General features: G+C 39.2%; 2 protein-coding genes across 2 annotated transcripts; both read right to left on the reverse strand.

Annotated features, from left to right (window-relative positions):
• Window positions 1-1,155: 1,155 nt before the first annotated feature.
• On the reverse strand, window positions 1,156-12,238 carry LOC115568067 (cathepsin S-like). Its single transcript, XM_030395118.1, has 8 exons — window positions 12,225-12,238; window positions 9,878-10,002; window positions 9,625-9,768; window positions 7,608-7,748; window positions 5,307-5,537; window positions 3,840-4,005; window positions 2,828-2,930; window positions 1,156-1,295 (listed from the first exon to the last, which is right to left on the reverse strand). The coding sequence occupies exons 2-8, from the start codon at window positions 9,995-9,997 to the stop codon at window positions 1,196-1,198; spliced, it is 1,005 nt and encodes a 334-aa protein (XP_030250978.1). The 5' UTR covers window positions 9,998-10,002; window positions 12,225-12,238; the 3' UTR covers window positions 1,156-1,195.
• A 1,859-nt stretch (window positions 12,239-14,097) lies between these two features.
• LOC115568063 (cathepsin L1-like) lies at window positions 14,098-20,865 on the reverse strand. The gene is made up of 8 exons (XM_030395113.1): window positions 20,816-20,865; window positions 20,027-20,151; window positions 19,775-19,897; window positions 19,063-19,215; window positions 17,909-18,133; window positions 16,259-16,418; window positions 15,038-15,140; window positions 14,098-14,322 (listed from the first exon to the last, which is right to left on the reverse strand). Exons 1-8 carry the CDS (start codon window positions 20,832-20,834, stop codon window positions 14,223-14,225), a joined length of 1,008 nt encoding a protein of 335 aa, XP_030250973.1. The 5' UTR covers window positions 20,835-20,865; the 3' UTR covers window positions 14,098-14,222.
• Between the last annotated feature and the right edge of the window lie 5,666 nt (window positions 20,866-26,531).

The following is a 26,531-nucleotide window of genomic DNA, read 5'->3' on the forward strand; positions in this document are numbered from 1 at the left end:
TAGTGTCCCTAATCATTATTTTTTCATAATCTGAGCATGGCAGGCAGGGTGCAGAATACGGGCAATCATTAACAACACAACACAACACAACACAGCAGCTGAAACTCAGACTAATATAATATTAAAGGCCCATGAAAAGTTTGAAATTAATGTTTAAATTCCAAAGAAAAATGTCAGTTCCTGCATTTATTAAAAAAACAAAAGGACCTTTTTCTCAAGACATATCAGTCCTTTATTAAAGTATAGGCTATAAACCAACCAGTAATAAATAAACCTTGGTTTTAGATGTTTATACTGTTCAGTGGTTTGTGTTTGTCTCTTTCCTAGTGCAGCATGGAAAAGCCTTTTTTTCCCATTTAGTTTTGTAGTGCTTCATGCAACTTTAATAGGGAGTTTTGGGTTAAATTTCGCAATCAATAAATAATAAAAATTGGATTGTGTAGCTAGCTGGGAAGCGTTGTGTCACAGTTCCTGGCACTAACTGAGCTGGAATACTAGCAGGACTAAAGGACTTTCTGTAGCTCAATGTTTCAGCAAGAGGGTCTGTAGAAAATAGGAACCTACCACAAGGCTTCTCTGCTTGCTCAGGACAGAGTAACTCGCCTGCAGGCATAGTCGTACAGGATAAGTTATCACATCAGCATGTGTGCAGGACAGAGATATTTACTAGACACACTGGTATTGATGTTATTCCTTCTGTGGTAACATGTAAAAGCTAAACTGACCAACAAGCCAATTTCCCAAAGAGTCAAAGGAAACCCTTAAGATTGTTTTCATGGCAGATTTAACAGACTGAAAACTGCTGGTGTAAAGTCAAATCTTCACCTTCATCGCATCTACGGCACGGAATACCGATCTGATATTTACTGAAAGGCTGACATCAGACTGATCGATAAACTGATATATTGACCCAGACTTGGCATGTTTCACTGTGACTGAGCCTCAGCGAGGAGTACATCTGTCTCTTTATTGTAGATTTGGAACACACAGTCAGAAACAAACAAGCGCGGCCAGAGATGATAAACTGCAACATTTAATGACATTTTTGTCATAGGTACATAAAAAGTAGCAAAAGTAACAAAAAAGAAAAATGTTGAAATCAGTGTGAATAAAAACATTAAAAGATATTGTTGAAAAAGAAAGGGAGAACTCTTTTATTTTTTTATTTTTATTTTTTACCACAGAGTCAATGCAGCTACATGATGGGGTAGCAGGCAAACTGAGCGATGCCACACTGGTCGTTCTTGTTGCGTGCCATCCGGATGTAGCCCTCTTCACCCCAGTTGGTTCCCCAGCTGCACGAGAAGAGCAGGAAAAAAGAAGAATATAATTAAAGGGATAGAACAAGGTGTTTTTTTATTTATTTTTTAAAAATGTGACTCATCAGTAAATATCCATGTAAAGTGAAAAAATGAATGAATGCAAACAAATCAAATCAAAAAGTTTAATCAATTCGACAAATAAACATGATAAAATGAACATATTACCAAGTACATTCCATTAACAAGCACTGACAGGCCTGAAAAGTACTATACACTTATTTAATCCTACCCCTTCTGCACAACTCAACATTTAATCATAATCAATTTTCTTATATTTACTTTACATTTACTTGTATACATATTGTATATACATATCATATATAAATATATTTATGTTTACATATCCATACCTACATGTGCACACATCTATGTACAGACATACACTCACACACATACAAATAACATAGCTTATAATATAATATATACTGACCCAATTGATTGATATATATATAGATATATATATATATATATATATCTATATATATATATATATATATATATCTATCTATCTATCTATCTATCTATCTATCTATCTATCTATATTACCACAAATGGATATTTTATGACATATTAAAAATAATATTAATATTTATATAATAATTTTATTTGTATAGCACTTTAAAAGAGAGTATACAAAGTGCTTTGACAAAACAACGCAAAAATACAATTACAAATACAAAGGACGATAAAAATAGATAGCATGAAATAGTTGAAGTAACAGAGGATATGATACAAATGAATAAAGTAGGTGAAATAAAAGAAATGGAATAAATAAAATAGATAATGAGTAGAACAGATATATTAAAACAATAAACTCAAGATGGTTGGAGTAAAAATAAACATAAAAGGACCACATCACATGAAGGCAAGTTTATAAAAGTGGGTTTTAAGAAGTGATTTAAAAGAAGTTACCAATCCTGCGAGCCTTATCTCCTCAGGCAGGGCGTTCCAAAGTCGAGGGGCCTTTATGGAGAAGGTACGATCACCTTTAGTTTTTGGTCTCGACTTTGCAACAGTTAGGAGGGCCCCGCCTGAGGATCTAAGGCTCTGAGCTAGCTCGTAGGGGATTCAAATATTTGTAATATAGCTCGGAGCCAGACCTGAGTGTGCTTTAAAAGTGATCAGTAAAATCTTAAAATCAATTCTTAAACGGACAGGGAGCCAATGGAGGGAAGCTAATACTGGAGTAATGTGCTGACATCTGTTAAAACCAGTTAGAAGCCTAGCTGCTGAATTCTGAACCAGTTGGAGGTATACACACAAACACATGCAGGCATCTATGAAAACACCTAGTGATTCCCTCATCCCTGTACCTTACCTAATATGGACAGAGGTTGCTCAGTTACTAGCAGCCCATACTAATAGTTTGGCATACATTATTTACAGTGTGTTGAACAATACAGAATAACAGAAAAGTCGGGGATGGGGAGGAAGATAAAAAGGAGCTACACATGAGCTCAGTATGTGTCCATGTAGAAGGTTTTGTGTCAGTAGAAACATCTCACCTGTTCTTTACCAGCCAGTAGTCTTGTCCATTCAGCGTGCCGTAGCCCACAGCTAACATAGCGTGGTCTAAGTTCTTGGTGCAGTATGCGTCACTGTACACTCCTGAAAAAAGCAGAGGTCAAAATAGTAATAATGAATTAATGTAATTATATTCATGATTATTATTATTATTTTTTAAAAAGTAACAGTTTACCCAAAAAAAATAATTCAAATCATTGGGTGAAGTTTCGTATTCCAAAAAAATCTGTAGCGCAAATAACTAAAAAGAAAACAGAAAATAACTCCATGCAGCTGGTCTGGTGTAATCCAAGTGTCTGGAAGACCCAAGATGATATTTACACCCATCGTAAAACTAAAAACTTCACCGGGGCACAACTATCTGAAGTTGGTGCACACTGTACGAGCTGTATTGAGACATTTCATGTTTTTTTCTGTAGTTTCTTTTTTTACATTTTCAAGGGCTGGGTACCTGTACCTATACAGATACCTTGACTTCAATACAGGTTTCTGAATTATATTTCTTCCCAATATCAATTTTATGAAATTCATGTAAAAAAAGATTACATCACACATACACGTCTTTTGGTCGAACCTGGTGTGGAATCCTGCATGCCTCAAGACAGCCAATCACCAGCATTGTTAGATACAACAAGGATACAGCACACTTATTGGCTCACTGACTGTGATGAGATTAACTTGTTAGGTATTGAAATTTTTATACTAAATGGAGTAAATTTTCATATTGTATATTGTGTACATAATCTTTATTCTATCCAGTTTCCAGTTTTATCTCTGACTCTTTTTTTCCCTGTGCTTCTCACTCTTGAGCTGCTGTAACAAGTGAACTTCCCCAGTCCAGGATCAATAACAATTAACTAATTAATTCTTATCTCAATTGATTAAAAAATTAAACCTCTTTTATGACCTTTTTGATCTCCACTCCTCACCCTTCTCAAAAAAATATTGCGCAAATAAGGATGAGGCCTTTGTGGCTGATGACGTGCAACGTACCCCTCTTGTAGAATATAAATTCGAGTCGCGAGGAGTCCACTGCCACTGAAATGGGTCCAATGGTGCCGAGAGCCTGCTTCAGAGCCTCCTCGTCGCCCTCAGGCAGCCGGATGTAATCGGAGCAGTTTGCGGCGCGGTCGCTCGAGTTGCAGTGGCACTGTGACTCCTGCAGTAAGAAGACAAACTGGGGTTAAAGCTGATGATTTACACAGAATCTGTTTTTAAATATACCTGATGGTCTAAAAAAAAAAGAATGCCTCATTAGGAAACCAACAAAGTTTTTAAATCAATCTTGTGAACTGATATGATATGAATTTGGCTCGAGGCACACCTTTACCAACCAGTGAATAATGTTCGTATATGAAAAATGTTTAGTTATTATTAACTTTCTCGGCTGCAGTTGATTCTTTTACATTTCCCAGCTCTTGACAGAGGTGAGCGAGAAGGTGAAAGGGTCGGACTTAACTTCTTGTACACCCACATCGTTGTTTCATACAGGAATTTCTTAACTGTAAACCTGAGTTTGCTCTGAATTTCCCATATACACCATGTTTCCACTTAAAAACACCAAGTTTCAATTTCTTGTAAACTGGATTTTAACAACAACACAGTAATATTCAGTACTTCCTGTTTTACTTTTGTGTTGAAACCCCCTGCAGAGAGAACAACAATCTTCCTCCTTTAAAGTTGTTGCTGTATGTTTGAGGTGGTGGTCGGAGGGGCCGTAGGCGCTGAATGGCAGCCACACTTCAGTCAGTCTGCCCCAGGGCAAACTGCCTCTAATAGTTCAGCATCAATTTTGGGCCATTTAAAAAGGTTTGGGCTTTTTCCCCTTTGCGATGCATGATGCCTCTCTAGTCCATTCAAACACCTGTGAGCAGCTGTTGGTTGTATGTAATCAGTCTCTTGCCGATGCTCTGCTGGTGGCTTGTTTACTTAAATGCATCTGCCACACACAATGAGGCGGCTGTGGCTCAGGGGGCGAGCTAGCTTCTTGTTATCGGAAGGTCTCTGGTTCGATTTCCCTGGTCTACATGTCATAGTGTTCTTGGGCAAGATACTGAACCCCAAACTGCTCCTGATGTGCTGGTTGGCACCTTGCATGGCAGCCACCGCCATCAGTGTATGTATGAATTACTGTGAGTCGCTTTGGACGAATAGTCTGATAAATGCCTTTAAATGAAATGGCAAACTGAGGCCAGAGTGCTGCCAAGACTGTTATCATCTGTGAGTAACAGCAACTTCTAATGACGTCCTGACACAGACGATCTTTGAGAATCTGACCTTTTATTATCGTTTTTAATGACTTCCCACATTTGTCTACCAGTCTATAACCTAAATACAAACACATTTGTTTCCCACATGCCCTAAACATACTCTGTAGAATCTAGGTTGAATGGATTTTCCCTTTTCCCTCCCTTTGATGCATCTTTGAGCAGCGGCAGCAGGATTAAACCAGTGACTCACCCGTCCTGTGTAGGGGTATGAAGCTTCAGAGTTGATGCCCTGGTTGTCGATGACATACTGGAAGGCGCTGTCCACCCAGCCACCGTCGGAGCCTAGGTTTCCGTATTTAGGTGTAGACGAACAGTCCACCAGGTTCTGGGGGCTCAGGTCCACCAGCTTCCCCGTCTTCTTGAATAACTGGCCCTCCAAAGCTCCAACAGCACTGAAAGCCCAGCAGGACCTGTGGGCACCCTGGATACAAAATGAAACACTTTTCACATTTCCATGTTTGGCAGCACAACTTGAGTTTGTAAAGATGGAGCAGTCGGAGTTGAAGAGGTTAAAGATGTCTAGTGACTCTTTGGGGATTTTTATTGTTCGTCAATTATATTATAATAATATATTATATAACATGTTGCACAGACCAGAAGGAAGTCCAAAATCAATATTTGTGTGTCTCTGGTTGAATGACACTTATTTTAAAATACATTTAAAATGTAATTTGTTTTCTTTTGCCTTGAGATATGAACAGAAAAACGAAAATGCTGGAATACGTTTCTGTCTGCAAAATTCAAGTTTCCGTCGCTGCCAGTGAGGGAGTAAGCGCACGCTCAACGGATCGACTAGTTTGGTCTACCGGATTGTCAACGAACCGGTACGTGGCTGCTTGCACAAACACACTGTTTTAACCCCTTTTTTATTCATTGTGAGTCATAATCGCTACAGTGCTGTGTTTTAAGGTGTCTGCTGATGTTGCATAACTTTTGGGGTGAGATGTGGAGCATGTTAAGATGCTTAAAACACAGTGTAAAGTTCTGCCCCCATGCTGTTAGCTGTCAATGCTAACTCTCCGTTCAAGGAGCCCTGTAAGAGGTGGGCCAAAAGTGTTTGCGTTTTCGGTACTGGCAAGTCAAGGGTAGCTTGAGCGATAAAGCTGCATGTTGAAATCGACCAAAGTTCTCCTTTAACAACAAACTGATGTAGAGGGGGCAGTAACTTAGTTAATAATGACTGGTTTCCACATAACATTCTGTTGTCACATGTCAACATGTATTTAGTATCAAATGTGATGCCAATTTCACATTTAATAAGTTATTGCGTGAATTTTTTTTTTTTTCCTGTAAGGCACTTCCGACAAATATGCAGTTATTACCTTGAGATTAAAATATGAGCTAGGCATCATGTATGACAGTTGCAAGTGAGATATGAGCTATACAATAGGTATGACAAACAGAACCTGCCACTGGGTATATGGGCTATATAGGAGTATTACCTTGTATGTACATATAGGGCTTTTATGTTGATATAAAGAAGTGATATAGGAGACCTATATGCCCTGTATATGCACATATATGCACCTGAATTTGACCTATATGCGGCCTACATGCAGCATATATGGGTTCTTTCCGTGTGGGTCTGAACACAAATAGCTGAACTTTCTCCTCCTCCCATTTTCAAAACAGGCTCGTTACATTAGTTTGATGCATTTGAGGGGAATTATGGATTATTTTTGTCAGAGCACATCACGCCCGGCAGACGTAGCGAGACGAAAGAAAGACATAAGAAGATGGAAACAGACAGAAAGGGAGACTGGAATTGGGAGAAAAGGGGTGTTCACATTTTATTAAAAGGAAGTAAAGGAAATACAAGGAATTGCAGTCATGTTTTCTGTTCTTGCAGCCAGAAAGACCTCTCACAATTTAAGAGGCGTTATTGTGAAACTGCTACATTTTACCATGTAGCTATTTCACATTTTCATGTGAGACTGGGTTGCAGAGTGAAGTCTTTGTTCGCAATTAACACAGAGAAATGCAAGTCAGGCAACCCCCCCAAAAAGGAACAAGGAAGGAAATATTAAAAAGACTTTATTGTTGCAGCTAAATCATGAAATAAAAAGTCCAACGTGTTTTGATCATCAGGTGTTTATCAGGGCTCCGAACAAATAAAAACATGTGGCCCCACCTGTTTACACATTTATGACTTTTGTGTCTATAGCTGAAAATCTAGATTTTTTAAAATTAATTTAAAAGAAAAGAAAAAAAAAAGTTGAGGTATTCTGCTTTCTGGAGCTAACGTGTGGCGGTGCAGTGATCCCGCTCAAAGTGTGGACAGGACAGAAAGACTTGGGGATGGTGGTGACGACTTCCTGCATGAGTGAGAACCGACTGGACGAATGAGGAACAGGAGGATTGAGGTAAACGTGACTCATGGGATGATGACACTGTTGACTGCATCACTGAGACACCGCATGTTTCTGCTCTCACCAACACCACTGATGAATCCTGCTGACCTATGAGTCACTGATTGGAAACCTTTTCTTACCTGATCTTTGACTTTGGTGACGTAGCCCTTCTCTCTCCAGTCAATGGAGTCTGGTACAGCAGCGCGTGATGTCCTAATGAAGGGAGATGGTGCCCTCTGGATGTCAGTGGGAGGAACGAAACACTCCATCTCTTCTGGTGTCTATCAGGAAGCAGATAACATTAATGAAATGAGCAGCACTCAGTGGACTACATTTACTTAAAGGTCAGATGTCTTTTTTTTATCAATTTTATTTTTTATAAAACTTTGGAAAATAGTGAAAGACAAAAAACACAAAGATATTCACTTTACCATTGTATAAAATCACAAAATGCCTTCTTAATTCTACACTAACATGTATAGTGACTGTAGTGTCTTATCAATTTTTTTTACTTTAATTCTTTTTTTTAAGAGAGAATTTGTTGCATTTTTTGGTTGAAACAATATAGCCCATAAATATATCAAATTACAAATTGTTTCCAATCAGGTGCTACCGTTTATAGATGCGGCTGTGGAGTAAAAAAAAAAGTTGCATACAGGTGAACTCTGCGGGGGGGAAGCAGAGTCCAGTTTCCTATAAAGAAATCACGTGGTATTGGATCGGTGCGTACACTACACTACTCTCCGATAACAATTCAAACACATTAGGCTGGATAGGAGGCCTTTTCAATTCTGGTATCAGCAGAGGAAACACCACATATCCAATGTGTACCATAAAAAGTGTCACTTGGATTACCAAAAGATATCACCAGATCCTCTGAACAGAACATATTAACATCAGCTCATTGTTTGGATTTTATTTTCGTGTTTCTTTCTGCTTTTATTGCTCTCATAATGGTCATTAATAGCATCTGTTTTTGGATAAACCTGCAGCACAGCCGTCTGAACGGCTGTTGGACAAAGTTTACTGAAACAAAATAGCTGAACAAAGCTGAACGTCCCGGACAGGTTGGAAACACTTTTCCCTTTCGACAGCCAATACTGAAACTTAATGTTGAGTCATGGGTCCACTTCCACTCCTCCTAGAGCCAAACACTTCACATATATTTTTTATCTGTGACTAGCAACGTCTCAGGAGAGGGAGCCCTCCTCTGTGGCTCTATCTGAAATTTCCCCCCAAACCTTTGGACTCTTTGGCCGGCCCTGTTCTGGCACATGAAGTATCAGTTTTAATCAAACCAAAGCTAAAAGGTGATTAAATATTTGACTTACATTCACCAGGGGGACTACAAATGAATGCTAATGTTGCTAATAGGCAACTGTTGGTGATAATAGTGTCAGTGTTGTGTTTAAACCTTGTTAAGTTTCCCCCACAGTGACCAAAAAGAAATGAATGACGCTTCACATATAACTTCTCTGTTCTTCCTGTTTGATAATCCCTTCTGGAAAATAAAACACTGTCCCTTATAACATTCCTGTTAGCACACAGAGTGAAGTAAAAAGCAGATAACAGGTTTCATCCTTTGCTTGAGTTACTTCCTGCCCTGTGAAACTCAGTTTACTTCCCCTTTAGTTTCTCAGGAATAAGAGTCAGTGTTTCTTCTGGTGGGCATAATGATCAATAACCTGGAATCAAATGCAGTCTGTATATTTCCAAATAATCCAGAGGACATGGCAGGTTAAAGGACACAAACTAAACGCCACTTAGTATGTATTCTGAGTACATGACCACTCACTCATCACTGAATGGCAGACGCAGTTAGCAACTGGCTGGTGAGCATAGGGGGGCATTTAACAGATAGATAGAGCTTGTCACAGTCTGGAACAGAGCTAAGACATCTGTTACATTAATCTTCAACCTTTTTAATGTTTCATTTCCACAACAAATTTACATCACGGAGCCTCTGAGACCTCCTGCAACTGTGTCAGTATTGTAGCCTATAAATAAACAGGACTATATTTCATTATAATGATTAGCTGTTGAGCTCCACAGTTCAAACTAGTCAAAATGCATCTAATCCGTATCCATCTGACCTTCCGCTATCATTAAATTCATGGTGATAAGTGAATAAAAGTGATAATCATAAATCATAAAAACCTTCAGATTAAACCCGTTAACCAGGTCTCCCATGTGGTTCATGCTCAGTTCGTAAGAGTGAAGTCCCAACGAAGCCACCAGGTTGTGTTCGGTAATGAGCTTAAGATTCTCCTCCCACAATTCCCTGCAGCTCTCTTCCTCCTCCTACAAGACGTGCAGAGAGAGAGACAGAGAGAGAGAGAGCGCATGAGGTCAAATACTGTATAAGTTATGAAATTTTTGTGCCAACAGACAGAAAACTCTTCAAACATACCTCGTTTGGGTACGTCTTGTTGTAAGTCACCTTCCACAGATTCCAGTGGCAGTCCAGCCAGCTGTCCGACGTGGCCGCCGCCCTGAGACACAGTGAGAAGAGCAGGATGCTCCCTAACATCAGGCCTGTAGACACAGAGACACAGACCAGGGAAGACATGAGATGTCACGATGTCAACTGCTAGCTGACACACCAAGACGACAAACCGCCTGGAAGACATCAAGAGTCAGAAACATACGAGTAGTTTCGATTTCATAAAACCCACACAGAGAAAAGACATCTGACAAAAGAAATTACTCAGCAAAGAGGAAATTGCCTCGTTTGTTAATTCAAGACCTCAACCTTTGCACATTTAGACATTTATGTAAATCTATATATCTTATTGCTAAACCTCTGACCTTTGTTTTTTTTATTAGAAAAGTTACACGTTTCTTCAAGTTAATCATAAATAAAGAATATGATGTACTATAATTATGTCATCTGGCTTCACACTGCAAGCGATCCATAGTGCAAAGAAGCTGTGTGTTTATTTTCTAATATTCAATGTAATGATTATATTTTATAGTTTAAAGGAGACACATTATGCTAATTTTCATTCCAGCTCCTGTCTCTTTAAGGCTCTGCCCTCCAGAATACCCAGTCTGCTCTGGTTGGTCAGCTGACACATGCCTGAAACCAGCACTGCTTACAGCAACAGAGCAGATGTGCTAATCAATTCCTACAAGCCAAACTAGCTGCTAGGCTTAAATAATGCAAATGCATGACATAGTGATGTAGTGTGATGTCACAAAGTCACAGAATTAAAGGCGGGGCTACTGGCGAGGCGTTTCAGGGGCTGTGTTTTCTGTGGGAGAGAGGAGCTTCTTTTGGTGTTGACTCTGACCTTTCTAACTTTCCATTTACATGCACAAGAACATAAATCACACACTGAAGGAAAGGACAAAAACAAAAGAAACATTAAATGCCTCCTTTAATACATATCTTTTTTCAAACCACTTGGTTAAAGTTAGGGAACAATTCTGGTCTTGGTGTGGTCATAAGCTAATAAGCTCATGGCAGCTAGCTACAGCCAATGATAGTTAGCAAAGAGGAGTTGGTTAGCAGCAAGTTACCTTTAAACTCTGGCCATATTTGCATAAATTACTACTTTTTTAAATGTAGGCTGTTGGAAATTAAAGTATAGACAGTGAATTATTAAATCAACTTTCACGATGCTCACCATTGGCCCACAGGCTGTACTTTGACAGCCCCCTTATTTAAATAATTTCTCATACATGTTTACACAGACTGATAAGTGAGTGACTGGGTGTTCAAGGTCTCCGTCTACCGGGCAGCAAATTATAATGTCTCTCTATCATTTCAACATCATTTTCTTCGGCTCGATACTCAACTTATAGTCACTGAAAAGTCTAAAGCTATTCAGTCTAAATTGTATTCAAAGTCATACTTGAGTAAAAGTAAAGATAGCGTGTAAAAATATTACTTTGATAAAAGTGAAAATCATCCACAGTAATAGTACTGAGTAAAAACCTGGAAGTATCTGATAATAAATGTACCAAAGTATCAAAAGTACAACTAGTAACTAAAGTTACCTAAAAGAAAGTACCATATTTACTTCCGAAATGCACAAAGTGGTAGGAAATGGAAATGCCTTAAAACTGTATTTGAGAACAGAACTTGAGTAATTGTACTTAGTTACATTCCACCACTGTGTATAAACGAATGTAGACAGGACAGATTCCCAAGTGCAACCTAACAGGAAGGCTTGAGGAGCGGTCCACCATTACTCTCCTTCCTGTTAGGTCGCACTTGGGGATCAACACTTTTTGTCTGCCATGAAGGCGGCACGCAAAAGATGCATCTGCTAACATGAGTTGTTTGAAAACATTCTTTTTAGTAAACTCTGTGTTCACAAAGGTTTGACTCATATTCAATCACAAATAAAGCCTAGGTTGCTTTTTGGCGAGAGTTTCACTGTAAGTATCCAACCTAAGAAAATTACTGAGAGTGATATTTATCCTAATACTAATTTTTCATTAATAAGGTCAAGGTCAAGTTTATTTCTATAGCATATTCAAAAACTTGTTTAAAAAATGTTTTTTAAAAAACATGATATGTATTAAATAAGCTCCACAGTTATAAGAACATTATTCTGTGTTTTATAGATCTTCACCTGCAGCCTGAACACAAAAGATCTCATGTTACATGAAAACAGCTACAATGAAACTAAAAGCAAACACAAGTTAAAGTCTTAATAAATAAACTCTGCTTTTTTATAAATGTCCTGACTCATCTTGATAGAATATTTTTAACCAAAATTCAATATTTTCTGATGGACTGGAATTACCTTTTTGTATCGGTGCCAATGCTGCTTCTGTGCTGAGTTCAGAAGTTCAACTCTGTGTTCCTGCTCGTTGTTAAGGAAGGAAATGTCACATGATTTGTTCTTTCACTTTTGAAATTGAAATCTGCATCATGTCACTCATACACCTACAACAGTGGTGTGTGGGAATAATCAGACAACAATTCAAACAGGTCTTGTAGGTTTATTTAAGTCCTCTAACAGACAAATATGCAGTGACTCATTATGGTGTTCAGCCTAAACCTGTTCAGGTGCATACTTGAATGATGGCTGTGCCAACGAGTATTAAATCAGAGTATCTCTTTCAGGTCTTTGCTCTGCCTCATCTGGTTCATCTTGTTCTTGTCTTGGACTTGAGCTCACTTTTGCCACTTACTTTTCTTTTGTGGACTTCTGCCCTGACACCATCATTTTGTGTGTTGCTGTCCTGTCTATCACACTCACTCATACACTTATCCAGTTCCCATTCTTCATCTCCATGCAGTGTGCTCAGGTGGGAGACTGGCATAGGGCTAAGTACAATACATTCATCTGGAGGAATTTAGATGGTAAAAAATTCCATACGGTCATGTGCGTCATGTAACTTAAAATAACCCTGCTTGAAGTATATTATGAGAAACATGAGAAAACCCTGCTTGAATAAACTCAGTCCACTGCATTCAATTCAAAGGTGTATTTACTCATTACTTTAATACAGTTATAAAAAGACAATGTATTAAGTAAAGAAGGAATTGGAAAAATTGGAATTGTAGCATTGGAAATGTCACAGTTACGCAACAATGTTCTTTGGGAGGCGTCTCGGGGCAGGGTGGTTCTCCCATTGGGCCATCCTCCCTGTTAAAAAATAACAAATCACCTACTGCTTATATCACTCTCACTCCATCCAACATGTTGGTCCCCGGACCTCAACAACATCTGGCAGCCTGCCATTAAACGTGTCGACCTCCTGAATCTCCAAACTCTTCATTTAAAGGACTTTCTGTAGTTCAATGTTTCAGTGAGAGGGTCTGTAGAAAATAAGAACCTACCACAAGGCTTCTCTACTGGCTCAGGACAGTGTAACTTGCCTGCAGGCATGCTCGTACAGGATACACTACCACAGTGCTCTGACCAATTTGGTGCCCTGGGCAAGATTTTAGCTGGCGCCCAGTTGCATCGCAGTCAATTTCACAATCAGTTTTCATACATTAATACAGAAACTGCATGTATGTCTTCAAGATTTCCTTTTAGTCAAAAATATCACAACAAATAAAAACTGAAGACTTGGTTAAAAAAGTCATGTTGACACTTTCTCCTATCTTTGTTTTTGGGAAATGTGTACCAGTGTTTTTATTTTAAATGTTCCTCTGTGAACCAACTCTCTTCTCTCTCGAACTGTTTACTGATTATTGAACAACCCGTGGATGATGGCGCCCTTCGCATTTGCCTATACAGCCTAAGCCAAGCATCGGTTCTGCACTACCACATCAGCATGTGCGCAGGACAGACATATTTACCAGACACACTGGTTATGATTGATAGATGTAAAAGCTAATTTGACCAACAAGCCAATTTCCCAAAGAGTCGATGGAACCCTTTCAGACTGTTTTCATGGCAGATTTAACAGACTGAAAACTGCTGGTGTAAAATCAAATCTTCACCTTCATCACATCTACGGCACAGAACACAGATCTGATATTTACTGAAAGGCTGACATCAGACTGATTGATAAACTGATATATCGACCGAGACTTGGCATGTTTCACTGCGACTGAGCCTCAGCGAGGAGTACATCTGTCTCTTTATTATAGATTTTGAACACACAGTCAGAAACAAACAAGCGAGGCCAGAGATGATAAACTGTAAAATTTAATGACATTTTTGTTATAGGTACATAAAAAGGAGCAAAAGTAACAAAAAAGAAAAAAATGTTGAAACCAGTGTGAATAAAAACTTAGATATTGTTGAAAAAGAAAGGGAGATTCAATGCAGTTCCCTCTTCAGCTACATGATGGGGTAGCAGGCGTACTGAGTGATGCCACACTGGTCACTCTTGTTCCGTGCCATCAGGATGTAGCCCCGATCTCCCCATTTGCTTCCCCAGCTGCACGAGAAGAGCAAAAAAAAAGAATATAATTAAAGAGATACAAACGTTTTTTGTTTTTTTTAAAAATGTGATTCATTAGTAAACATCCATGTGAGTGAAAAAAAGGAATGAATGCAAACGAATCAAAACAAAAAGTTAAATTAGTTCGACAAATAAGCATGATAAAATGAAAAGCATGTTACCAAGTACATTGCATTAACACGCATTGACAGGCCTGAAAAGAGGTAAGAAGTACACACTTATTTAATCCTACCCCTTCTGCACAACTCAACATTTACTTGCATTCCTGAAATATATATTTATTTATTCATACATACCTACATGTGCACACATCAATGTAAAGACATATAGCTTACTATTTAATATATTTAGACACATTGTATATTGTGTAAATACATATATATATATATATATATATATATATATATATATATATAGCCGCAAATGTATATTTTATAACATATTAAAAATAATATCAAATTTATACACACAAACACATGCATGCATCTATGAAATTACCTAGCAATTTCCTTATCTCTGTACCTTTTGCAAATCAACTCCTTGTCCCTTTTTTTTAACTGGCATACACTATTTTCAGCGTTCAATACAGAATAACACAGAAGTCGGGGAGGGGGGGGAAGATAAAAAGGAGTTACACATGAGCTCAGTATGTGTCCATGTAGAAGGTTTTGGGTCAGTAGAAACATCTCACCTGTTCTTTACCAGCCAGTAGTCTTGTCTGTTCAGCGTGCCGTAGCCCACAGCTAACACAGCGTGGTTTACTTCCTTGGTGCAGGACAGGTCGTTATACACTCCTGAAAAAGGCAAAGGTCAAAATAGTAACAATAAATTAATGTCAGTGTATTCATGTTTTATTATTATTATTTTTTTTTAATTCTGTAGCAAAAATGACGAGAAAACAAACATTAAATGGCTCCATGCAGCTCGTCTGGTGTAATCCAAGTGTCTGGAATACTCAAGATGTTATTTACACCCGTCATTAAGTTAGAAACTTCACTGGGTCACAACTATCTGAACTGGCTGCACGCTGTACAAGCTGTATGGAGACATTTTATGTTTTTTTCTGTTGTTTTTTAAAGCTGGGTACAAGTACCTACACAGACACCTTAGCCCTTTGTACACAGCGACGCCTCATTATCTCCGCAGCGGTGGCCAATCCGCCGATGGTGATTCACACAGAGCGTAGCATCTCCGCCTTAACGCAAAACTCTCGCCAAAAAGGAACCTAGGCTTTTTTTTGTGAATGTATAGGAGTCAAACCTTCATGTAAAGCATAATTACAACGAAAGAGGCACTTTTAAGATTTACCATATTTTCGTTTTCGGGTCAAACTTATTTTCAATGGGAGTGCTACGGGCACTTTTACGACAGCATCGAAATCTCTATTTTTAAAACACTAAGAAGGCTCGACACAACATGTAACTTTGCTCGTAGTATCACCAGGGTCTCTACACATAAACACGAGCAATGAGAACATTGTGTACACAGAGTTTGCTAAAAATAAAGTTTTTGAGATGCCTCAAGACAAATAATCACCAGCACTGTGAGATATTGGCAGAACTCATATGCTCATTGACTCACTGACGTTGATGAGATTAACTCCTTAGGTATTGAAATTGTCATACTGAATGTTGACATTTTTCGTATTGTATATTGTATACATAATCTTTATTTAATCTAGTTTCCAGTTTTATCTTTGACTCTTTTTTTTCCCCCTGCTTCTTACTCTTGAGCTGCTGTAACAAGTGAACTTCCCCAGTGCAGGATCAATAACAATTAACTAATTAATTATTTTCTCATCTGATGAATTAAACCTCTTTTATGAACTTTTCGATCTGCACCTCTCACCCTTCTCAAAAAAATATTGTGCAAGTAAAGATGAAGCTTGTGCGGCTGATGACGTGCAACGTACCACTCTTGTAGAATTTAAATCCTGTTGCGTCCACTGCCACTGAAATGGGTCCAATGCTGCCGACCGCCTGCTTCAGAGCCTTCTCGTCGCCCTGAGGCATCCGGATGTAACTGGAGCAGTTTGCAGCGCGGAAGCAGGAGTCGTATTGGCACTGTGACTCCTGCAGCAAGAAGACAAACTCGAGTTAAAGCTGATGATGATTTACATGGAACCTGTTTTTAAATATACCTTATGGTATATAAAAAATAAAGAAAAACACCTCATTAGAAAACCAACAAAGTTCTTAAATCAATCTTGTGAGCTGATATGATAGGAAGTTGGCTTGAGGCACAACTTTACCAACCAACATGATAATGTACATATATGATAAATGTTTAGTTATTATTAATTTTCTCATGTGCAATTGATTTTTTTGAATTTCCCAGCTCTTGGCAGAGGTGAGCGAGAAAGTGAACTTCTTGTACACCCACATCGCTGTGGATCGTTGTACAGGGATTTCTTAACTGTAAACCTGAGTTTGCTCTGAATTTCCCATATACACCATGTTTCCACTTCAAAACAACACATTTCAATTTCTTGTAAACTGGACCATAACAACAAAACTTCCTGTTTTATTTTTGGGTTTAGGCCCTGGAACAATCTTCCTCCTTTTAAAGTTGAATAACCAATCAGCCCCTCACCACTGATTGCAGTATGAAGCTTACAGTATTCAACTTTAATTACTTTTACAAATTTTACCTCACATTACCTCATCTCATGCTGCAGTTTCTAGCGTTACAACTGCTGATTGTTGTCATTGTAGTTTATTTTCAATTGGTGGATTCATTTTTTGTGCTTTTAATGTCAGAAAATAGTGACACATGTCTGCCACTGTTCCTCTTTCCCATGGTAATGTTAAATAAAAATAAAATGAAGTATCAAGACCTGCAGCTGTAACATTTTCATGGTCAAAGTTGGACATAATAAAGGAAAGATGATTGCTTATTTGACTAGTTTAGCCCTTTGGATGCTGCACCGTCCCACAACACGCCATCTGCCACAGCTGCCACTGGGACATTTTCAACCTTTGGAAGAACTGGCTTGTATACTTCGATATTACTGACATGTGTTTATCTTCCTCTCCTGAATGAGAAAGCTTTCACAACTGTCTCTAATTGTTCAGCATCAATTTTGGGCCATTATGAAAGGTTTGGGCTTTTTCCCTTTTGCGATGCACGATGCCTCTCTAGTCCGTTCAAACAACTGCGAGCACCTGTTGTTTGTATGTAATCAGTATCTTCCTCGCACACCTGGGGATGATTGCTTAATAAAAGGCAGATGATTTCTCTTGGCGGTGCTCTGCTGGTGGCTTGTTTACTGAAATGCATCTGCCACACAAATGAAATGACAATCTGAGGCCAGAGTGCTGCCAAGACTGTTATCATCTGGGAGTAACAGCAGCTTCTAAAGATGTCCTGACACAGACGATCTTTGAGAATCTGACCTTTTATTATTGTTTTTAATGACTTCCCACATTTGTCTGCCCGTCTAAAACCACGAAGCGATCAGATTTGTGTCTTAAACATACTCTCAAGAATCCAAATTGAATGGATTTAGCCTTCCCCTCCCTTTGATACATCTTTGAGCAGCAGGATTAAACCAGTGACTCACCCGTCCTGTGTAGGGGTATGAAGCGTCAGAGTCGATTCCCTGGTTGTCGATGACATACTGGAAGGCATTGTGCATCAGGCCACCTTTGCAGCCGAGGTTGCCGTATTTAAATGAACAGTCTATCAAGTTCTGGGGGCTCAGGTCCACCAGCTTCCCCGTCTTCTTGAATAACTGGCCCTCCAAAGCTCCAACAGCACTGAAAGCCCAGCAGGAACCGCAGGGACGCTGGATACAAAATGAGTGGAGTTAAACAATGCAAATAAAGATGAATTCGTTTTAAACTTAAATTAAACACATTTCACATTTCCATGTTTGAGTTTGTAAAGATGGAGTTGTTGGAGTTTTTTTCTTTTTAACTCTGGAAGCAATTTGCCTTGAGATTTTTTTTTTTTCATTCCTCTGCATTGTAAAGTTTTAAAATTCTACACTTCTCATTTATTTTTACAAGACTGTGAGATTTCTCATCAGTCATCATGTCTTCAGCTTCTTACCACTGACATTTGTCTGTAACTTGAAGAAATGAAGCTGTGAGAACAAAGAATTATGTGATTATGTGATATCTTTGTCAAAGAAATAATATTTGTATACGAGTAGCTGTATAGTTCTTTAAATATCTCAGTTTCGGAGACTTTCCTGAGAAAAGCCTGTTTTAATCGCTTCTTCCTGCACCAGATGCGCAGCAAACATGATGGCAATGTTAGCGAAAAAATAATTAAAACCTTTGTAATTAAAGTCTAAGAATAGAAAGATAAAATATATAGCATTTCTTGAAATAAAAGTCCATAACTGAAAATCCAGATTATTTTTTAAATTTATAGGGGGGAAAAAAAAAAAAGCCTAGGAAACCGTTGAAAAAGAGCTAAGATTTCCTTTCCTCTTCTGCTTTCTGGAGCTAACGTGTGTTGGGCAGGGATCTCACTTAAAGTGTGGATAGGATAAAAGACTTGGCGGTTGTTTTGACGACTTCCTGTGTTAAGAAGAACATACTGGATGAATGAGGAACAGGAGAAATGAGGTAAAAGAGACTGATGACACTGTTGACGGCATCACTGACACACCGCATGTTTCTGCTCTCACCAACACCACCGATGAATCCTGCTGACCTATGAGTCACTGATTGGAAACACTGAGTATACATTTATTAATTTTTTTACCTGATCCTTGACTTTGGTGACGTAGCCCTTCTTTCTCCAGTCGATGGTGTCTGGTACAGGAGGGCTCGACGTCCGATCGAAGGAAGATGGTGCCCTCTGGATGTCAGTGGGAGGAATGAATGTGGCGTAAGACTGCAGAATCTCCTCTGGTGTCTATAAGGAAGCAGATAACACTTAATGAAATGAGCAGCACTCAGTGGACTTTATTTACTGAGCGGGGTTGTTAAGTCAGCTTTAAAGGTCTTGTAAATGGTTGAATAGTCTGTTTTGCCAGTTAGACTGAAATTCACCATCTACTGACTAAAGAATAACTTCCATCACTGATCAACCTGCCTGTTATCTTCTTGATAAATAAAACCAATGTCTGGCGGACAGACACTGCACACAAGCCCCTGCTTACGTCCCGGGTCGGAAGGTTTGGCTCTCCACCAAGGATCTCCCCCTCCAAACTGACTCTTGTAAGTTGGCATCGGTCCTTTTGAGATTGTCAGCATGATTAACCCTGCGGTGGCCCGGTTCAAACTCCCTCTGGCACTCAAGGTGCACCCCTCCTCCTGTAGTTTCTTAAGCCTTTGTCTTCCAGCCCATTGAGGCTTCTGGCTGAGCCCCCTCCACCTCCTGGCTTGTGGCCGTCCAGTCTACACTATTCGTCACCAGGTTTCCAAAACCTTTTTTCCCCCCTTCAGTTTAAACCAGTAAACAAGTGTCTCACCAGGTCTCCCATGTGGTTCATGGTCATTTCATACGTGTGAAGTCCCATTGAAGCCTCCAGGTTGTGTTTGTTAATGAGCATCAGGTTCTCCTCCCACAGTTCCCTGCGACTCACTTCCTCCACCTAAAAGGCGTACAGAGAGAGAGTGCATGAGGTCAAATACTGTACAAGTTAATGATACATATTACATGTGGACATATTACAAACAGAAAAACTCTTAAATATTTACATCCACTTGTTTTTTTCACATACTTCGTTTTGGTACGTCTTCTCGTGAGTCTTCTTCCACAGATCCCACTGGAAGTCCAGCCTGCTGTCAAGTGTGGCTGCTGCCCCGAGACGCAGGGAGAAGAGGAGGACGCTTCCCAACATCAGGCCTGTAGACACACACAGAGACACACAAGATGACCTTTTTGATGAGCTGACTGCCATTGCTGTTCTTAACTACAGTTGTAAGGCATTTCTTTTTGAGTATTTCCATTTCCTGACACTTAATACTTTCATTACTACATTTAGGAGGTTACTCTTTTTCATAGTCTACTATTACCGTGGGTGATTTTTTTATTTTCATCAAAGTTAGATTTTTACACAGTATATTATAATGTTAAAATATAATATATAAACTTTGGTAACTTTAAACTTTTTCAGTCACTAAGAGGAGATACATTGAGTATTGAGAAAATGACCTTGATTTGTTACCTTTATTTATAATACTCATTTTTATAAATAATAAGAGCATGAAATAACTCAGCCCATAATTAATATTTTTTTAAGGGTATACTGTGGTAGAAATGAAGACGACAACGCATCTTTTAAAACATCTTAGAGAATTAGCAGATTAAATGTTAAAAATTGATAATGACATTAATAAGTCTGGAGTTATAAGTATATTAAATTTGTCTTTTAAAGACCCCACCTGCAGCCTGAACACAAAAGACGTGGTTAAGCATTGATAAATTGATTCTGCTTCTTATAGATGTCTCAACTCATCAGAATATTTTTTGACTAAAATTGAATATTTACTGATGTTGCTGAACTTGCCTTGATGTCTCTGTGTCATTGCTGCTTCTGTGTTGAACCCACCCTGAGTCTGTGTTCCTGCTTTATATTAAAGAAGGAAATGTCACGTGATCTGATCTCTTCCTGTTTTGAAACTGAAATCTGCATCATGTCGCTAATGTTTCTACAATCACCTGCAGCAACTGCACCATACAAGGCTGTTATATGAATCATAAGGAGGCAGAGGTTATTCACGTCTCTACTATAAAAGTCTCAGAACTGTACCAGAGAATTATAACTAGTCTTCTGAGAATAAGGAGGAAGGTGTCTTGTCAGTTGTCTCTGTAGATTTTACTTTTGTAAATTTACTGGCAGAAAGTTACTTTTGATACTTACAATTGCTGTCAGGTCAGGAAGGTCATTAAAGTGTCCGGGGATCACGAGTGAAAAGTCTTGGAGTGAGTAGTTGCAGAGAATGTGGTTCTGGCCCAAAGTAGAGGTCAAGAGGTAGTTTGACCTGCCATGAGGCTGGACAGGAGGCCAGGAGGTCAACGTGTTTTATGGCCGGCTGCCAGATGTTGTTGAGGTCTGTGGACCAACATGTAGAATGGAGTGAGAGTGATATAAAGTGTGAACTCTCTATATTATGTTTATGGCCCTGACCATACAAATTATGTGTAAGATGATATCTATATTGTTTGTGTTTTACCACATGCAAACACTATACAATACCTTGTTTATGCTGTGTAGTGTGGTACTTTGAACCCGAGCCATAATTTTGCTTGTGCCCTGGAACACTGTATATGGTGCTCCGTATGAGGCAACACACTTTTTTTTTTTTTTAAATGAATGAGTAGTTTTAATTTCAGAAAAATGTTTCCAATGCTAGAATTTGAGATTAAAATCTTGAACTCTTTAGCCAAGGTTCTTACATTTCAACTCCACTAGTCTACTACAAGAATAGACATTGATTTGTACTTTTTCACTTACATTGCAGCGTGGTGAGAATTAATTTTTCAATCAAATGTATATACATTTGATTGAATGGTTTCACGTTATTAATTGCCACTTTGAGCAATTTGCTATTGCAGCTATCGATTCAAGTTGAAAGAGCTCTGTTGAAATTGTAAGAATTTCAGTTCAGCATTTGAATATCCTATAATCGATACATTCTACTCAAGCTGTCAGAATTGGATGACTGTAACTGCCATGCATTCCAGTTAGTGAATATTGAAAGTTTGGTAAGCCAAGTAACACTTGCAGAACTGTGTTTATCTTTATTGGTCCCAATCTGTATGCCTACAAGAGCCACTAGATTGTGCCATAGCCACCCCTCCTCCACAGGAAGTATTAAATACATCTTCTTGCACTTAACTCCCTGCCTCGTCATCAGCTGTTGGGTCTTGCCTGATACAACACAGTGTTACATGTTATTGATCTTCTGTCTTCATTAGACACAGTACGACACTGGGATTGACAGGATTTACATGAACATTGTCTTTACATTGTTACAGTAGATTTATGAAAGTACATTTTAATGTTTAAAACTATGAAAAGGAAAAGTTCAGTTTTCCTCAGAGTCAGATGTGGCATCGGAAAAATGATCATTGCAATATATATACGTAGAAAGCAACTGATAATTCTAGTATGCCAAAAATAGATTAATTCGACAAACTGGTTCACATGGTGATACATAGATGTATGAATCAAATCAATCACTATCTGTACTGCAGCAGGCGTGAGATATTTACTGAGCTAAATGCAACACATTTAGAAATTTACGGGACATGTCATCTTCACACTGTCCTATTTTAGGCTGATAAGCATTTGTTTTCTGAACAACAAATTGTTCAAGTGTAAAGTATCTGTCATCAGACTCGCCACAGTATAAATCTAAAGAACATTAATCAGTTACAAAATTTTGGCTGCTCTTTATTTGCTGAACTTTGTGCTCTTGTGTGAGGAATAACACTTATGCATTCAGCTTCAAATTATAACTTTATTCAGTTTCATAGAAAACAGCGGTTTTCAATTTGATCATCAGAAAAGTGCTGAACTGAACAACAACAAAAGGACACAATTGAGAGAAACAACAATTAGGATTTTTTTAAGGACTCTGCATCGACAAGAAAGGAGGAGCTCCCATTGCCCAGCAATGTTTCCTGTCCCACTGAACTACCACTCTGTTAGTTTTCACACAAACTGTATCAGAAAACAATAACATTTATAGGGACTGAAACTGTCATCAACTACCTGCAAAATACTGTGAAACGTGAGTCCTTGTTTGTGACACACACTTGGCTGATAAAGCTGAAATGCGGGTTTGTGTGTTTGCCTCTGGAACCAAGCTAGCCTGTGCTCTTGCTTAGTGTTATGTGCTCTGTCTTCCTTCATGGACACAACCACAGTGGAGATCTGCTGGTTTGGAGATAAAACTATGAAGACTGGAAGGGTTGAAAGGGCATCAAACAACTCAAGATAACCAAACCTCCATATCAGAGTCCACATACATTTAGCCCTTTTTGTCGCTGGAGGAGGTTCTGTTGCAATGGGGTTCTAGGTCAGGACCCAAAAGCAGATGGAGCTGAGGCAGAGGTCAGTTGTAACAGGGTTTTATTAGGCTCAGAGTTCGTAGAGAGGTGGGGTCTGCAGGCGAGCAGACTGGTGTAACCGTAACTGGCGGAAAGATCTGGCATCAGAGTGGAAACATAACCGGGCTTAGGTAGCAGGGGGATGATGCATAAATGAAACCCAGGTGCGCCTCTCCGCTGGAGCCGGTACGGTTTGCATGCCCACATGTCCGGGAGCCGGTAGACGGGAGCCGGTGAGGGAACAAAAAGGAGGAAGACAAATGGGGGGAAAACACAGAATACCCCGATACACCCGACTGCCCCCACTCACACCATAGGTTCACTCCAAAAACACCAGTCTGAATTTATTTTTCCTATGCTGAAAATACGTGTTCTGTGTAAACAAGCTATCAGGGGAAAGGATACAAGTTGATGAAGATGTCAGAGGAATAAAGACATGTGAGTTGTTGCATATTGCTAGGAGTCAAACAGCACTTCAGCTCATCAGTTTACACCGACATGGCGGACAGAAGGCATCAAATCAACCCTACGCCAACAAACAATCTTGCGGTTTCATTTTAGCCTCATAAGCCACCGGATGCCGCTCAGACAGTTGATGTGACCCACCTGTTCTTGATGATCCAGTACTTCTTCCCCTTGACACTGACTCCATAACCCACTGCCAGCACGGCGTGATTGATGTCGTCTTTGTTACAGTTGGGGTCGTAGTAAACGCCTGGGCACATGACAGAGAGGAAGAGTTAGGACCATCAAATATACATGATGTAGCTATTGTGACCATTTCACTTATTATCAAGTTAAAGAAATCAAAATGGTGGTGTGTTCAGGGCGCAGCATGATCAAGGACATTTCCGTAAGATTAACTACCCAAGTCAATCCAGTTTTAAAGCCAGCAGTCACATTTAAAGTTGTAATCCATAAAGTTTGAAAGTAATCAGACATTTTTGATGTGATTTGTTGGGCAGTCTCAAAGTGCTCACTTGAACAGCATGAAAATCAGGTCATAAACATAATATGAAAGTGATATGGAACAGAAAAACAAGCCATGCATGTAATTCAATGAAAGTTTTACATCATGTCAGAGCCGTATTAAGTTCCTGCTCATGCAAACATGCTGCTGCTGCTACTGTGAACGTTTTGGTCATCATGGTTGGAGTCAATGTGATCATTCATCAAAAACACATCTAAGAATGAGTCGACAGTCAGTTTGGTCATTTTTTATCAGTGGATCAGTTTGAGATCTGTCAGGGAGAAATGGAACAATAGGTGATCTGTTAGCTGAGGAGCTGCAGGGGACAGGCTGCACACCATGTCATCAGGTAAACCACTGAAACCTGAAGGATCACAGCTTCAAGAATATTGGCCCTAGGAGGAGTTTAGTGTCTGAATTTCTACTAACCCAAAGTGTCAAAACACTTGGCTGAAACTGGTTCTTGGTGTTGTTTGTGTTTTCAGAACAGGATGTCACAGCAATAACAGAAAGAGAAAAAGTGTGAACGCATGACAGGAAAGACAAATAAAATGTTCTCAAAATGTTTTAACCTCCGCTCCTCTTGACACACATGATACTTTATTGAGATGAGACTGAAAGCATGAATTTAGTTAGCAAGTCTTTCTTACCACTCCGGCTTATGGGTAAGCCTCCTCAGAGTCGATGCCTCCATTATCCAGCACATACTTGAAAGCGTTGGTCATGAAAAACTCAATTGTTCATAGCGTTGGTCATGAAAAACTCAATTGTTCATAGTTTGGAAGTTGCACATGATTGGTTAGGAATAGAATAAAAATAAATATGTACATTGCAAAGGAAGATCTATAAATATGAATGGAAATAAAACTGATAAATGACAGATGAAAAACAAAAAGCAGTTTAGTTTGTGTTTTCCTCTGTGTGACCACTGGGGGGCAGACTTGGGGAACTTTGTTGGACATTTCTTGATAGTCAAGCAATAAGCGCATTCAAGTTGAACTCCTGCTGACTGCCAGCAGCGAGATCTGCTGGCGACTGCAGGGGCGGGGATACAAACACTGCTATGAGGTCGGACACTCTCTCTTCCCGTTGATGTGACGTGACTTGGCTGAGCTTGCGGTGTTTGCCTTCTTCTTCTGCGAAGAAATGGAGGAAATTGATATATATATGTGTGTGTGTGTGTGTGTGTGTGTCTGTGTGTGTATGTATGGACAGTTCATATTTAGAGACAACAGAATGTGACAGCTTTGTCACAATAACAACTTCAAATTTGGATATTTTGTAATTGCTTCACTTCAAAATGGTCACACAGTGGCACATTAATGGTCCAACTGGTTTATCAAGAGTAGATGAATAGCCTAAATGTTGTCTTACTGTAAAGGCTCATGTTCTGTTTTCCTTGTAATGTCACCATTAAATAAATTTGAACTTTGTCTGTCTGGTACATTATAGTAAGTCTTGCCCAATAACAATACTATACAATTACAACAGTTATTAATTATTATGATGACAACTGTGCTTAGGTGCATGATTATATCACAGCTGAGGGGAATTTACTGACTACATTTAACCAATATGCATAAAGACACATAAGATGATGCATTTTCTTATAGCAACATTATTCACAATGAATGAAATACATTTGACAGTACAGATAACACAGGACACAGCAGTGAACCACTTCTCCATCATCACCACAAGTAGGGTGACAGAACTGAGCAATTTATTGACGACATCTTTCAGGGTTGTTGCGTTATATGAAGGATTTTATAGGTTTATTCATGTTGACTATCCCATAGGTGCGGCCACACGGCTGCTACTTATCTGAATGTATGTGATACTTGAGTAGAAAAGAGGTGTTTATGGATATGGAAATTCATCGAAACACACGTCATATACGTCAGCGTAGATAAAAGCCAATTAGGGCAAAGTCCTGACATCATGAAGGTGGGTCTAGGCTCGCGCAGTACCTGGAGAGCAACTGCACAACTGATCTATAGCTGCCTTGCTCCCGCGATAACTTAAGGTCATGTGACATCAGATGCGGAGCAGAAGCCGTTCCCATCCAGGGCATCATGGTCACATTTAAACCAGCATGCATCTCGATTTAGGCAGCGCGCGTGATCTTGAACTCGCCTATTCTCACTATTCTGTGAGGAGTATTGAGCAGTGCAGGCTGGGAGGAGGAGTTTGTACA

Source organism: Sparus aurata, chromosome 17 (genome assembly GCF_900880675.1).
Source record: "Sparus aurata chromosome 17, fSpaAur1.1, whole genome shotgun sequence".
Classification (NCBI taxonomy): domain Eukaryota; kingdom Metazoa; phylum Chordata; class Actinopteri; order Spariformes; family Sparidae; genus Sparus; species Sparus aurata.

Coding starts and splice junctions, on each gene's coding strand:
- LOC115568067 (XM_030395118.1), bottom strand. CDS start 9,997: ATGTTAGGGAGCATCCTGCTCTTCTCACTGTGTCTCAGGGCGGCGGCC. Junction 9,769..9,877: donor ACAAGACGTACCCAAACGAG/GTATGTTTGAAG, acceptor CACGTCTTGTAG/GAGGAGGAAGAGAGCTGCAG. Junction 2,931..3,839: donor ATTTATATTCTACAAGAGGG/GTACGTTGCACG, acceptor TGCTTTTTTCAG/GAGTGTACAGTGACGCATAC.
- LOC115568063 (XM_030395113.1), bottom strand. Junction 19,898..20,026: donor AGAAGACGTACCAAAACGAA/GTATGTGAAAAA, acceptor TACGCCTTTTAG/GTGGAGGAAGTGAGTCGCAG. Junction 19,216..19,774: donor TGAACCACATGGGAGACCTG/GTGAGACACTTG, acceptor GCTTCCTTATAG/ACACCAGAGGAGATTCTGCA.